Genomic DNA, 14,471 nt, shown 5'->3' with positions numbered 1-14,471 from the left:
ACCGTCCTGGGACCACGTCACCCCAAAAGCAGCCCCCGGGGTGTACCGGGGGGGGGGGGCAAGGAGGGAGCACCAGGCCTGACCGCAACGGGGGTGTCCCCAGTGTAGGAAAACTGTCCCCTGGGGAGGGGGTGAGGCCAAGGTGGGGTTCGCTATAGGGCAGGTAGGAAAGCGGGGTGCAGCACCCATGGGTGCCCCCGTGGAGCGTGTGTATGTGTCCCCTCCCCAGGCAAAAAAAATCCTTTTTTTTTTTTAAAAAAAGTTTCCTCGGTAGATAAAAAAACCCCACAGCCATCTTATTTTTCCCTTTTTCCCCCCAAAAAACCCTCCGCGGTTGGGATAAAGCCCAGCACCCCCAAATTCCCCCCCCGATCCTCCCCCCCCCGAGCCGCCCGCAGTTCCCGCCACGCCCAGCAGGTGGCGCTGTCCGCGCGGGGGGGCGGGGCCGGGGGCGGGGCCAGCCGCCGAGCGAGGGCGCAGCGCTGACGCGGGGAGGCGGGGCGGGGCCGGGGGTGGAGCGCCGCCGTGTGACGTCAAGGAAAAGGGGCGGGGCGTAGGGGAGTAGCGCGCCGGCGGCTTCATTCATAAGGAGGAAGAACGAGCAGCGGGGCGGCCCCGCGGCGGGGGGGGGGCAGGTAAGGGGACCCCCCCGGCCGGGTTGCCCCCTTCCCGAGCTGGGGGGGCTCGGGTTACTTTTCCTTAAAGGGTTATTCCCTCCTTGGGGGGGTGTCTGGGTTTGGGCTGTGCAAGGGAGGGGGGGGCTGGTGCTTTTTGAGGTGCTGGACTCCCCTGTTTGCAATAAAAAAAGGGGGGGGGGGGTATTGCCTTGACCTTATCCCTAAGCAGGGTGTGGGGGGAGCACCACCCTGAAGTGGGGTGCAGTGGTTGGAGAGCCCGGTGCTGGCTCTGGCTGCTGCAGAGCGAATGTAGGTTAAAATAAAGGGTGGAGAGGGGGGAAAAAGTAGGTTAAGAAAAACTGAGCAGCAGCTGCCTGGAAAAAGAGATAGGAGCTGTGTCGGGTTTGGTGTTTTGGTTTGTTGTTTTGGTTTTTTTTTTTTTTCCGGAGTTGGAAAATCCCAGGGCTCCCAACCAAATACCTGCGTCAGCCGGGATGCTGTGGTGAGGGGCTGTACCCCAAAATGGGGCTGGAGCGTGGCGATGCCTCTGGGATCATTTGACTTTAATATAGGATTTTTGCCATGGTTTTGTTGTTCCCGCAGCTCCGATGGGGCCCCGGGGGGGATGCGATGAGTTTTGCTCCGTCTGCCGGACAATCCCCCCCTTGTCCCAAGCTGCCTCTGAGAGCCATTCCCCAAAGTGTTTCTGAACAGTTGCTCCTTTTTTTTCCCCATTTATCTGCAGGAGCCATCAGCCAAAACCCTGTTCCCCAGTAAGGAGGGGAAGCCCCTGCTGGAATCCCAGTGGGCAGCCTTGGGTTACAGGCTGTATTAAGGAAGGGCTGGAATAAAAGGCTTGTGTGATCCAGTGGGATTTGGGGGGGTTACCAAATCCAAGTTGCTTTCCTCGGTGTGTTTGCATCGATGCACTGGCCAAGTGGGGTACGGGGCTGGTGGAGGTCGGGATGTCCCCAAAAAGCAGCGGGGTCTGGCACTGGTGGGGTTATTTTTTGGTTTCCTCTAGTTCTTGGGGGGCAAATTATGTTATTTTATGTTTCCCCTGGGGAGCTTCAGGGCTTCTCTCCACTGTGCCAGGGCAGCCGGGCATCCCCCCATCGCCAGCTGCAGGTTTATGCCTGCATCCCCCATCCCCACCTGGGAGGTCCCTGAGCTGCCCCCAAAAACGGGCGCTCCGTCCTGGGGTGGCCATGACTGGGCAAAGCTCCGGTGATAACCAGGAGCTGGTCCCCCCTGGTCCTTGTACCTCCTACATCCCCGCGGCAGGGTCTTGGTCATCTAAGAGATGTCCTTAATCCTTGGATTAAGCTTGGCCTTAGATCTGCTTTACCTGAGGCCAGCCCTGTTCCTGGTGGGGTTTAAATCCATTTATCTTGAGATGATGAGCCGGGATGCTCCGGCAACCTGGGATGCGTGGGCTCTGCCAGCCTGTAGCATCGCTCGGCCACGGCTCGTGGTCCCTGGCCACGGTGGGACCTGCCCATCCCCTTCCAAGGCCATCGCGGCTCCTTCCCCAGCAGAGCAGCACCCCAAACATCTCGGGGTGTCCTTAAGGTGCTGCTATTAAAAGCTTAAATACCACCACCCCGAAGGATTGAAATGCTTCACGTTAGGCTTAAACTTGAGTTTTATTAGTGCTGGCTTACAGGGTGGAGGACTTGTACCGGTTTCACCCTCCCTCCATGATCGAGGGGCACATCCCAAGTCCCAGGGGGATTCGGGATGTGTCCCCGTGGGATGCCATCGCCCTGGGACGATGCTTGGCGGGGAGGTGGCACGTGGTGGGGCTCAGGCCGGCCAGGGTGATGGTGGCAGCTGGCTTAGCCCCCCCAAAAATCATGGGGTCCCAGCTTGGCATGGATGGATGGTGCTAGTGAAGATGGGGCTTGGAGAGTCTTGGTTTGGGGGTGCAGCTCCTCAGAAGGGGAGAAGGGCTGGTTGGCTTTATGCTGGCACCCCGATGGGGTGCTCCCTTACTGGGAGCTACTGGGAAGAACTGGAGCACAGAGGATGCTCATTTTGGGCCGTGCCATCGTGTCCTAACCCACGTCCTACAATTACCTGGCTCTGCCCTGCTCGCCCCCCAGCATCTCCCCTCCCTAGTTTAATTAGCTGCATCTCAGACTGATGGTGCTGGCCACTAATTAGGAGAAACTTGTCAGGCAAAGGCTGTAACGAAGCTCTGGCGTGGCTTTCATGGGACCATGACGACCAGGGGAATTTCCATGCGGGTGGTGGAGGCTGGATCCGGGTTTGTGTTATTTATTTTTTCCTCCCTTCCCCTGTGCTGTCAGCGTTTATTTTAATTTTAACAACTAATTGCTGAGCCCGGAGAGGGGCGATGAGCCTGTGGGAAACACCTTTTGTTTTGCTTGATTTTTAAAATTCTTTTTTTTTTTAATGACTTCATTTCCTTGTGGCAGATGCATAAGGATTTCCTCCTGAGCAGGAAAAACCTTTATTTAATGGTGTTTAGCATCATCTGCTCCTTCCCCTGCTCCTTGCACCATTGGTCCTGACTGCGTTACAGGGTTGGTCCCTCTCCGGTTCGGGATGGAGTTGGGATCTGCAAGGGAAGGGGGTGATGCTGGTCACCCCACAAAACCACTAACAAAACTTTTTGGGGGATGGCGGAGGACTTGTTTAGGCCAGGTTCCTTGGAGCATACCCGTGGGGGAAATAGGGCCCCCAAATTGCTTCTCTGTCAGGATTTTTCCCGGATGGTGACCCCGGTGCTCCCCCTTGGGCAGGTCTCCCCCAGCGATGAAGAGGAGCGGGATGTACTGGTGGCTCGTCACCGTCCTGGGGGTGAGTACGGCCTCACCCATCCCATCCCATCCCTCTGCATCTCTGCTTTCGGCTCCTCCGATGCTCAAACCCATCCCAGCATCACCACGCCACAGCCACAACAGGGCACCCCAAAATGTTTCTCTCACAAACCTGCAGCAGCTCAGCCCTGGGGTAATGCTTAATTTGGGTCAAGGGGGATTTTTTTTTTTCCCCCAAAAAATTCTTCCTCCTCCTTTTCTATCCTTTGCCAAAGCTTCTTCCAGGGCAGGGGCTGATAGGGAATGCGGCTTCTCCCTCGCCGCTCCCCCTGGGGCCACCGTGTTGTCCCATGTCTGGGAGATGCTCCTGGGATGGGCCGTGCAGGTACCCACCGGTGGGTTTGCATCGCCCGTGGTGAGTTTGCCACAATCATGTCACTGGTGATGGGTTTGCATCGGCCGCGGTGCATGCAATGGGATTGCATCTGTCGCATCCCTTGTGACAGGTCGGTATCCGCCACGGTGCATGCAATGCATTTGGATCCGTCACATCATCATTGATGGGTTTGTATCCGCCGCGGTGCATGGGATGGGTTTGCATCCATCACGTTACTTGTGACGGGTTTGCATCTGCTGTGGTGCATGCAGCAGGTTTGCACCCATCATGTCACCGATGATGGGTTTGTATCTGTCACGGCACATGCGATGGGTCTGCATCCATCATGCGATGGGTTTGCATCCATCCTGTCGCACCGGGGTGGCTGCAAACCCATCACGAGTGTGTGATCAGTTTGCATCCGTTGTGTCACTGGCGACGGGATTGTGCCGCAGCGCACACGATGGGTTTGCATCCGTTGCTGTGCGTGCAATGAGTTTGCATCCATCACGTCACTGGTGATGGGTTTGTGTCGGCTTCAGTGCATGTGATGCGTTTGCATCCATCATGTCACTGGTGATGGGTTTGCACTGGCCGTAGAGCGTGCAATAGGATTGCACCCGTCGCATCGCTTGTGACACGTCAGCATCAGCCACTGTGCATGCAATGAGTTTGCATCCATCATGTTGCTGGCAACGGGTTTGCATCTGCCATGGTGCATGCAATGGATTTACACCCATCGCGTCACTTGTGATGGGTTTGAGTCTGCCATGGTCCATGTGAGAGTTTTGCATCCGTCACGTCGCTTGTGATGGGTTCAACTCTGCCGTATCACCTGCACCGGAGCCACATCGCCGCCGGCGCAGGCCTCGGAGCAGCGGGAGAGCCGGAGCAGCGGGAGAGCCGGAGCAGCCGGCGCTGAGCACCGCTCTTTCCGCAGGTGCTGAGCGGACCTGGCGCGGGGGCCGGGAGCTGCGGACCCCGGGAGCACGGGACGCCGGGATGCCCGCCCGGAGAGGAGCCTGCCGGGGTAAGCCGTGCCCACCCGTGGCACATCCACCCCAGAGGGAAGGCGCAGGATGCGGCCATCGCTCACCTCCTTTTCCCTCCGTGCAGACGTGCAGCTCGGCGCAGGGTCCGGTGGGGACGTGTCGAGCTTGTCCCCCTGGCACCTTCTCACCGGGGGACACATCCTGCTCCGCTCACACCCGCTGCCGAGCCGGGAACAGGATCCTGGTGGCACCGGGAACGGCGATGACCGACAGCCGCTGCGGAGCCTGCCTGCCGGGGTGAGCCTAGCCCTTGGAGGGGGGGGGGAGAAAAATGCTGCAAACCCCCAGCCCCGATGCCGCTCGTGGGCCGTATCCTGACCCTCCCCTCCCACCCCGCAGGTTTTACAGCCCTGAAGGGGAGAGGGAGCCCCGGGGCCGGTGTCTGCCCTGCGCCGATGCTCCCCGCAGCACCCCGGGGTGCCCAGGTGGGTGCTCGGGCTGGAGGCGTCACCCCGGTTCCGTGGGTGCCGAAAAAACCCGTGCCGGCGTTCGCCCCGGGATACGCCGCAGGATGCGTCCCCCTCGAGATGAGGTGTGACGTCCTGCCGGGATGTGGCAGCTGAGAACGTCTCCGCTCGTGACACGAGTGGCTTCTGCTTCCCCGGGCGCCAACCCTGCAGCGGGGCTCCTGGGAAAATGGGATTTAATCCCAACAAAACCCTTCTCTGAGGCTGATCCGGTGCTTCCCCTCCCCAGCCCGGCGGCGAGCCCGCAGCCCCGAAACACTGGGCCGGCCGGCGGGGACCAACAGGACGTGGGTGACCCTGATGGGTGAGGAAGAGGAGGAGGAGGAGGAGGCGGCGGCGGCGCAGGCGGCCGTGCTGACCATCGTCCCGGTCTTCTGCGCCATGGGGTTGTTGGGCATCCTGGTCTGCAACCTGCTGAAGAAGAAGGGTTACCACTGCACCGCCAGCAAGGACCCCCAGCCCGGCGGCACCGGTGAGCTCCGGTTGTGCTGCGGACACCTTTCGGTGATCCCACGTCCGTCTCCCCTCGTTCAGCCCATCCCCGTGGCTTCTGGTCTTCGTCGTCCCAGGGCATCCTGCTCATCCTTGGTGGGCGGGGGGGGGGTGTTTATCCCCCCCTCACTGAGTCCCCAGAACTTCTGCTTCCAGGTCCCAGCTCCATCTACCAGCTGGAGGATGCCAACGAGGACACCATCGGGGTGCTGGTGCGGTTGATCACTGAGAAAAAAGGTCAGGGGGGTCCCTGGGGGGGGGGGGTGACATGGGCTGGACCCCTATGACACCCCCCCCCCCCCCCCCCATGGTCTCCCCCCACCCATAGAAAACGCTGCGGCGCTGGAGGAGCTGCTGAAGGAGCATCACAGCCAACAGCCGATGCCACCACCGGGCTGCACCCCCCCAAATAAGTAAGACACACACCCCCCCCCCCAAGGTGCACCGAGGACCCCCCCATGGTGGGACCAACCCCCTGCTGATGGTATCTCCCCCCCCTTCTTCCCAGGCTGCACCTCCTGCCTCAGTTTCCCCTCGCCTGCCGGCACCAGCAGCACCTCCACACAGTGCAGGGTCCGGCCCCGTGCGCCCGCTGCAGCCAGAAGAAGTGGCCCGAGGTGTTGCCATCGCTCGGTGCCACCAAGGTCCCCAAACCTGGGGGTCGTCCCAGTGAGGTCACCATCCTCTCCATCGGCAGGTAAGCGGGGACCCCCCCCTCCCAGCCCCGCAGCGTGTGTGTCCCCCCCCAGCCAGGGTGGGGACAGGCTGATGTGATACCCCCCCCCAACAGGTTTCGAGTGTCCCGGATCCCCGAGATGAGGAGCGAGGCAGGGGGTGAACCCCCCCGCGGTCCCCTCCCTGCCGGTAGCGGGATGAGGCCCCCGTGGTTGAAAAGCATCGACGGCCCCCCCGAGGTGAAGGGGTGCGGAGGGAGGGTGGTGGGGAGCCCCTGGGGGGGTTCTTCCTGGGGAAAATGGGGGCTTCAGGAGGCTGGGGAATAGAACGTTAACTCTGAAGCCTAATGAGGGCATCTGGTGATTTGTGAGGACAGAGCAGCCTACTGCCCCCAAGCCTCTTCCAGCAGCTGGGAGGCTTGAAAAAATACTTTAAAAATTGAGCCTGAAGGGGTTTGGTGAGTCCCTCCCCTTTCCTCCCCCACCCCTGCATTTAAGGTGCTATAGGGGGTTGTGGAGTGGGTGCTGATGAGGGTGCAGGGGTGGGTGCTGGTGCAAGGGGGTGTTCTGCAGCAGCCAGCGCTTTAATATACCCTCGTCCCCTGTGTATCTGCACACTCGCATACAGCTACACCTATGAACACCCCTATAGCACGCTAAAAACACATATGCAAATGCCCATACACCCCTATACAACACATTTGCATACATTTACGTGTATAGGCATACACCCATATAGGCACAAAAGGCTACGCGTATGTGTATGTGCGCTTACGTACGTGCATGCACCTATACACACCCCCCTACAGCATAGACTGGGACAGATGGAGGGGGTGTCACGCCGCAGGGTGCTGCGGGTTCGTGGCGGGGCCTGGCACGGGGTGACACGGCCGGGGGGCTGCTGGGTGACTCACGGGCAGCTGCGCGGGCGCACGTGCCCCCGCACACGCGCATCCACACCCCCCCCCCGACGCTGCTGCACCTGGTCACGCTGGCGGGCACGAGCGCCTGTGCACGGAAATGTGCATGTGCATGCGTGTTAACGTGAGCACGCACACGTGTAGGTGTGTGCGCATCGCTGCACATGCACGCGCACCTCTGCACGCATATATCCACGTGTGCATGTGCATACATGCATGTGCACACACACATATGCAGCTACATGTGCATGCAAACACGCACCTGGAGCTCTGTAAGCGTGTATACACGTGCACACGCACTGACGTGTACACGTGCACTTGTTCACACTGTGCTGCACACGCATGGATGCACGGAGGGACATGTACGTAAATGCATGTGCAAACCCACCTCGGCACAGGTACATAAACGCATGCACCCCTGTGCATGCACACACACGTATGCGGTCACACACGCATGCAAACACACCCATGCTTGCACATGGAGCTCTGTAAGTATGCATCCACATATGCACACACGCAGAGACATGCACATGTTCACACACTGCCACACATCTAATGCATGGATGAACATGTGCATAAATGCACATGCAAACCCACCTCTGCATGCATACATGCATACACATATGTACATGCACACACGTGTATGCAGTCCTACATGCATGCAGGCATGCACGTGGAGCTCTGTAAGTGTGCATACACACACAGAGATGTGCATGTGACCTGTTCACACACTGCTGCAGATACAAACATACGGATGGATGAGCATGTGCACTTGCACATGCAAACCCGCCTCTGCGTGCATACATGCATGTACTTGTGCACACACATGCAGTCACACATGCATGCAAACGCACCCACACTTGCACATGGAGCTCTGCGAGTGTGCACACCCCGCTCCGCTGCACGTGCGCACACACAGACGTGGACAGATGTGTGCATAAATGCGCGTGCAAACCCACCTCTGCATGCATACCCGTGTGCACGGGCACGTACGTACACGCCTGCACACGCATGCAGCCAGCCCACGGGGACGCGAGGTCACCCCACGCCTGGGGGCCGGAGCCTCGGCAGCTGCCTGCCCTGCCTTCACCTCTGCCCAGCTGAGCCCACCCAGCTCGTGACAGTGATGATTAACGTTCACTGCAGCGTGTGGCCCCCCCCAGCACCCTCAGGGGCCATCCCGGACACCGTGTCCTCTCCAGCTCCTGTCACCCCAACCGTTTGGGGGGGCACCTTGACCCTGTGGCCAAATCCTGCAGGGTCTCAGCATCCTTGGGGGGGGGTCCTGGACCAGCTGCTGGGGGTGTGGAGACAACCTGGGTGGCTGCCCTTAGCGGGAGGAGTTGTCTTCTCCAACGTGGGGTACCCTTGGGTGGTGACAGCCACCGTGGACGTTGGCCCCGGGGGGTGACACTGAGTGGCTCCTGCCACCTTGGGTGGTGTAAAGGACCCGATCCAGCCTCACCCAGAGACGTGGTCCATCCCTTGTCCTCCACAGCTAGCACCTGCCCTGGGGGCTGCCTCAGGGGGACGGTGAGACCCACAAAGACCCCCCACGGCGGGGATGGAGGATGTTGGGCACCGCGTGAAAGCCAGTCCCGCTTGGAGCCACGAAGTGCTGGAGGTGGCAGCTTGGCTTCTGCTCCTGCCACCAAGGTGTCCACCGGCAGCACGGCAAATCCAACATCTTGCCCGGCTGGTGAGAAGGATTCCCTGTCCCCGAGGTCCAGTGGTGGCCACGGCATGGTGGCCTGATGGAGAGCATCTCCAGGAGCCGTGACGCCGGAGCACGGCTCCGTTGGAGGCACCGTGCAATGGAGGACGTCGCGCGGTCAGGATGCCATTTCTCGGTCACCTTCTGGGTCTGTTGAACTGAAGCCTCTCCAGGAACATCGTGGGCTCTTGATTTCCCTCCATCACCAGGTGCCAGCGCTTAACACCACAAGCTAATGACAGTGTCTGGATCGTGGGACAACTCCCACCCTACAAACAACCCAACTGGGGCATGCATGGTTGCTCTGGCCAAAGCTGGTTTCCTGCATCTACATTGCCTCAATCAGCCCAGGAGGACATGGTGGTGATGCTCTGCTCACCGTGAAGATGACACACTCCACTTTTCCATAGGAGCTGTTCCTATAGGATCACGTTGGCTTGGCCATGTTGGGACAACGCACCCAAGGTTGGGTTGGAGACCATCAAGCTCCACCACCAACCTAGAAATGGGTTTATGGCTGGTCCCATTCACTTCCCCACCACATCACCGCGCCAAAAAACCAACCACCAAACCATCTCGGGCTCTTTTATTTATTTTTTTTTTTTTTTTGGAAACATTTTAATAGTTATTGAATGTTCTACATCTTACAGTAAATATCGTACAGTTACAAACTCTTGGCTGAAATCTGTCAGGGAGATCACGACCTGATCTTCAGAACCAAAACCAGAACAGAAAACAAACAGGAAAAAAAAAACAACCCCAAATTTACACGTCAGATGGACAAACCGAGGCTGTGGGGCTTTCCAGGGCATCAGTTCAAGGCCATGTTCCCTACATACCTTTGAGACTTAGACTTGGAAGACATGGTTACTCTTGGTTTTAATTATTTTTTCATGGTTTTTTTGGTTTTTTTTAAATCTGTTTTTGCTTAAGAGGTCCAATAATATTTAAAAATGAGCTGGCCTGGTGGTTGAAATGAATTAAAAAATTAATTACATAGAAAGAGGGGTAGGAGCACGGCACAGGTTTGCTCCGTACTATGGGAATGGGAGGGTTTGGGTGCGATCCTGCACCCCGCTGTCTCATTTTCCCTTCCTTGCTGTGCTTCCCAATGGCTGCTGACCCTACAAATCTCTCCCCACCCAGCGCCCTGATCCTGAACCCGCTTCGCCTGGGGAAAAACCCAGCTCACCCAGCTCCATCCCTTGCAGGAATATGCAGTGATGCTGCAGGTGGCTGCGTTGCATCAGGATTTTTTTCCCTACAAACAGCACAATTGAGTGTTTCTAACCGGGAATTGCTGCCCTTAAACCACATATTTTGCTACTCCTTCTTTGCAAACATCCCTGTAACAGGTTATTTTACCCGATTACCGGTGAAACTGAGCGCCACGGTGCAACATGCCAGAAAAATGCCTTTTCCAAGCTCTTCTCCCACCCAAGCTCCTTAACAGGCTTTATTTTCCTTTTTCCCTATGGGAATGCTAGCACACAGCAGACAAAATATCTGGAGCCTGATCCTGCTGGCAGCCCGATGGGCTCAGGACCCAGCTCGGCACTCGCAGGAAAGCGAAGTGAAGATGGGCAGAGGGTCGCCGTGTTTCAGGGATGATAGATGGAGGGCCTGAAAATACTGACAATTGAAAAAAAACCAAAACAAAACCCCTGGATTAACAGGTATCCAGCGGCTCTTATTGCTGTTGTTGGCTGGTTGGGTTTTCCTATTGAAAATAAACCCCCAAATGTGTTTTTTCTCCCTCTAAGAAAGCAAGATGTGATTTCATGCCCTCCGGCCGGGGAATCACATCATCCCAAATCCCCCATGGGGACGTATCTGCCGCTGGGAAGCAGGAGAGGAGGGAGGGGATGGCAAAGGAGGGGGGGGTCTCTCCGGGAAGGACCATATTCAGTGAGATGCCGGAGGCTGGGAGAAAAAAAAACCCTGATACTCTGAAACATCCATCATTAAAACAAACCCCTTTTAACTAACACTTCGTGATAATTAGATCTTGAAACTGCAAAAAGAGCTGGACTGGGTAATTATTATTCATAAAATACAGGAACAAATCCTCACCCGGAGGGTTCAGCCGCTTGGAGGCGTGATGGGTACAGGCTCCAAGGGGCTCGCTCATGTTGGGGGCCACCACCACTATTAATATGCTTTCCCCCGCCCCAGATCTTGTATTACAGCTCATGTTTTAAAGCAAAGATAATGGCAGGGATGGGTTAATGGTCATAACAGCAGTTTGAGAGTTATTTTCCTTCCTCTTTAGCTGGAATTTTAATCTCTGAGACATTTGGCTAAGGGTGGTTTAACCCCTCCTGCTCTTCCCTGTTAATGCCCAGTGTGATCCTTCACCATGGGAAACCCTTTTCCTTAACCAATGTCGGCAAAGCTTTGTTGGAGTGAAATATTTGAGAAGCTGGTGGCCTCCATCAGTGTTCCCCCCCCTGCCACAGGAGTCCCCCACCGGGCTGTGACACCCCAGGACCTTCACTTAAGCCACGACTTGGCCAAGGAAAGGGCTTGGGATCATGGGCTTTTCTCCCATCCTTCCATCTATCCGAAAAAACACATCCCTCCACAGGGAAGGGGACAGGGCTGCTGGTCACTGCTGGCATGAGCCGGGGGGGACATCAAGCCCCCCATCCCCACACAGGGAGCATCTCTCCACCACCACGGCCCCATGAAGCCACCTTGGGAAGGAGCTACCCAAGCCTGGAGCCATGTGGTGGCCCCAGAGCCATGCAGTGGTCCAAGCCTAAACCCAACACCCGTTGCCAAATGTGCTCACCAAAGCCTCTCGCCCAACAGACGGCGAGTATTTCACCTCTTCACATCCTGGTTCAGTTAACAAGTATTTCTGCCTGGGCATGACGGGATGAGGAGCATCAGATCTGCTATTGATCCAAGCGAAGGAATTAAAACTAAACCGCCCCATGTCAGATCTCATTAGCGGTAACACTGAGTAACCCTCCATGCTCAGCTCCTGGAGCTTTCTACCCCACCTTTAGTGTTTTCTTTCCTTTCAGGAGAAAGCGTAGCATCTCCTTCCTAGCTGTGGGCCAAAATTTTAGCAGTTGTTCCTAAATCAGTTAAGGGCGAAGGGTGCCTAGGCCAGTGTCTGCTGGGAAAGGTCCTCCTGTGCAGAGCCTGGGCTGTGATAACAAAGCTCCTTGGACCCTGCAAGTCGCAGTGCCGTTATGTTGGCTAGAGCTTACTCTATCCTATGTGCTTCAATGCTCACAGACAGCTCCTAATACATAAGAAGTCAACACAGAGGGCAAAAAAAGGTATTTGAGAGATCTTCAATTCCTGTGATCTATTGGTTTGGGGTTTTTTTTTTTTTGGCCCAGGTTTAACTGTAGCATGCTACAAACAGTGGAAGGATGATGTAGTATTGTTATTTCCAAATGTCCCGTTGCTTTTTACGTGCTAACTCTTGGCTTCGCCAAGCTGAATGGGGCAACTCTCTGATTATCTACTCTTTTTTTTTTTTCCTTTTATACGAACCCAAAGTGCAACCCAAAGTACTACGCAGGAGAAATCCACCTTCCCCACCCCACAGCATTGGTGTTCAGTCTTCACCCACTTTGTTCTCCCTGAGGTTGGGAAGGTCAACCAGAACTTTGCTAGATATTTCTTTAAAACCAGCAGAACCAATCAAATGACCGCCATACAGAAGTGCCGGTGCCAACACCCAACCTGACAAACAACCCTGGACCAACCAGTGGTAGGACGAGTCCTCTTGGGTCCCCAAGCTTGTTTCTCCCCATTTGGACCATGCTCATGGGAAGGAGCTCCAGTAGCTCCTCCCAATGGCAGCAGAAGCCAAGCCGGGAGACACCACCAAGAGCAAGGAGGTCTCACTCAGGTGCCAACAACTGGTCACGTTGCTCTTCTGAAGGACCCTCCAGTCTGACCTCTACACCGTGTCCTGGTCAAGGTGTCCCTCCAGTGTTGGTCTCCACTGCCCTCACCTCCACCTGGAGATGCGATCCAGGCATGACCAAAGCAGAGCGACCAGCAGAGACATCTGGGCACTGACTCAACACCATGTATGGGTTGGAAACCCATGCCAGGCAGTGCCAGGAGGGATTCCCATCCGCATCTCCTATCCCGACTTCTTTAAAGGCTCTGGATTTGGTCCGTTGTGACAACCTCGGAGCCCAAGAGACGTGAGAGTTGCAAACATGCCACCAAGTGAATGTAACTCTTTTGGCACACTTGAGGGAAAAAATCAAAACCCAACAATATTTTTGTCTTAGGAACAAAAAAGAAGAAAAACCTTGTTTCTATGCTGGGTTTAGTGATAAGGATTTAAAAATAAACTGGCCGCAAGCACTGTCTGCAAATACAAACTCTCTCTCTGCTGCCCTCGAGACAACTTATTGCTCTACTTGGGCACCCCGAGGTGGGATGTCACCGGCTGCGGTTGGCTTCTCGTTCTTCTGCCCTTGGGTAAGCCAAAACCCCCAGAAATTACCCCTGTGCCCACAGCCCCTGCATGCCCGTTGTCTCCCAGCGCGGTCCACGTCAACTGTGGCTCACCTTCCTTGCTCTCACCTTTTCCCGGGTGCCTTCCCGTGAGGAAGGCGACGTGTTTATTGCTATTGCTTCCTCTCCCCCCCCACGTCTCCCCACTCGCCAAGCAGAGCAGCCAGACATCATCCCCCTCTCCGGCCTTTCTCTATGGTGCTGGGATTTGTGCTTGGATGAACATTTCTGCTGGAAGTTTCCGAGCCCAGCTGTAACCCAAAGAATGGCGGGGGGAGCACCTCGTTTGCCACGAGTTTGGTCTCAGCCCTGCCAACGACACGGGTGCAAGGTGAAGCCACCCATTTTCCCCCTCGCCCTGCCTCAAAGACTCTTCTCCATCAACCAGCTGCCCTCTTTCCCCACACCACCAGACTCTGGAGAAGCTCTTCAGACCAACCCCTGGACCTGGAGAAGCTCTTCAGACCAACCCTTGGACATCTCCTCGCTTCCTTCAACAGCCGCCCGGCACACCTCTGCCTGCAAATAGTAGCCACGCTAGGAAGGAGCTGCCTTCTCCCTCACGCAGCCCCAGGACACGGCTGATGAGGAGCATCTCGTTTTCCCAAGAGGTGCAAGATGCTACCAGGACATGTGTTCCTCCGCTGCTCTCTTCCCATCACGCAAGATCCGTTTGCCCAGTTGGAAAAAGCAGACCAAAGACCCGATGGTGACCAGTCCTCCTACTTCCTAAGACAAGTGTGTTACATCGCTAATTATATTTATATTCTCTTACTCCTACAAAAGAAGGGATGAGTTCAGAATTTCACTGCAGATAATGCATTTATAATCTATCACGACAGCTATCTGGAAGACACCAATTTTCTTGTAATATGT

The 14,471-nt window shown here is 56.3% G+C and overlaps 1 protein-coding gene across 2 annotated transcripts; it reads left to right on the top strand.

The window, feature by feature from the left end:
- The first annotated feature begins 588 nt into the window (after positions 1-588).
- RELT (RELT TNF receptor) lies at positions 589-10,055 on the top strand. Of its 2 annotated transcripts, XM_052812261.1 has the most exons (12): positions 1,187-1,475; positions 2,787-2,886; positions 3,386-3,443; positions 4,720-4,809; positions 4,896-5,068; positions 5,171-5,256; positions 5,528-5,770; positions 5,947-6,027; positions 6,119-6,203; positions 6,299-6,487; positions 6,581-6,704; positions 8,883-10,055. In XM_052812261.1, the coding sequence occupies exons 2-12, from the start codon at positions 2,840-2,842 to the stop codon at positions 8,919-8,921; spliced, it is 1,215 nt and encodes a 404-aa protein (XP_052668221.1). In that variant the 5' UTR covers positions 1,187-1,475; positions 2,787-2,839; the 3' UTR covers positions 8,922-10,055. The 2 variants fall into 2 exon arrangements, with proteins under 2 accessions (XP_052668222.1, XP_052668221.1); XM_052812262.1 differs by lacking the exons at positions 1,187-1,475; positions 2,787-2,886 and adding an exon at positions 589-630 and having other exon boundaries at positions 3,383-3,443.
- Positions 10,056-14,471: the final 4,416 nt, after the last annotated feature.

This window comes from Harpia harpyja, chromosome 17 (assembly GCF_026419915.1).
Source record: "Harpia harpyja isolate bHarHar1 chromosome 17, bHarHar1 primary haplotype, whole genome shotgun sequence".
In the NCBI taxonomy this organism is placed as follows: Eukaryota; Metazoa; Chordata; class Aves; order Accipitriformes; family Accipitridae; genus Harpia; species Harpia harpyja.
The sequence above is the reverse complement of the archived record's forward strand: the minus strand, read 5'-3'. Positions and strand labels throughout refer to the sequence as shown.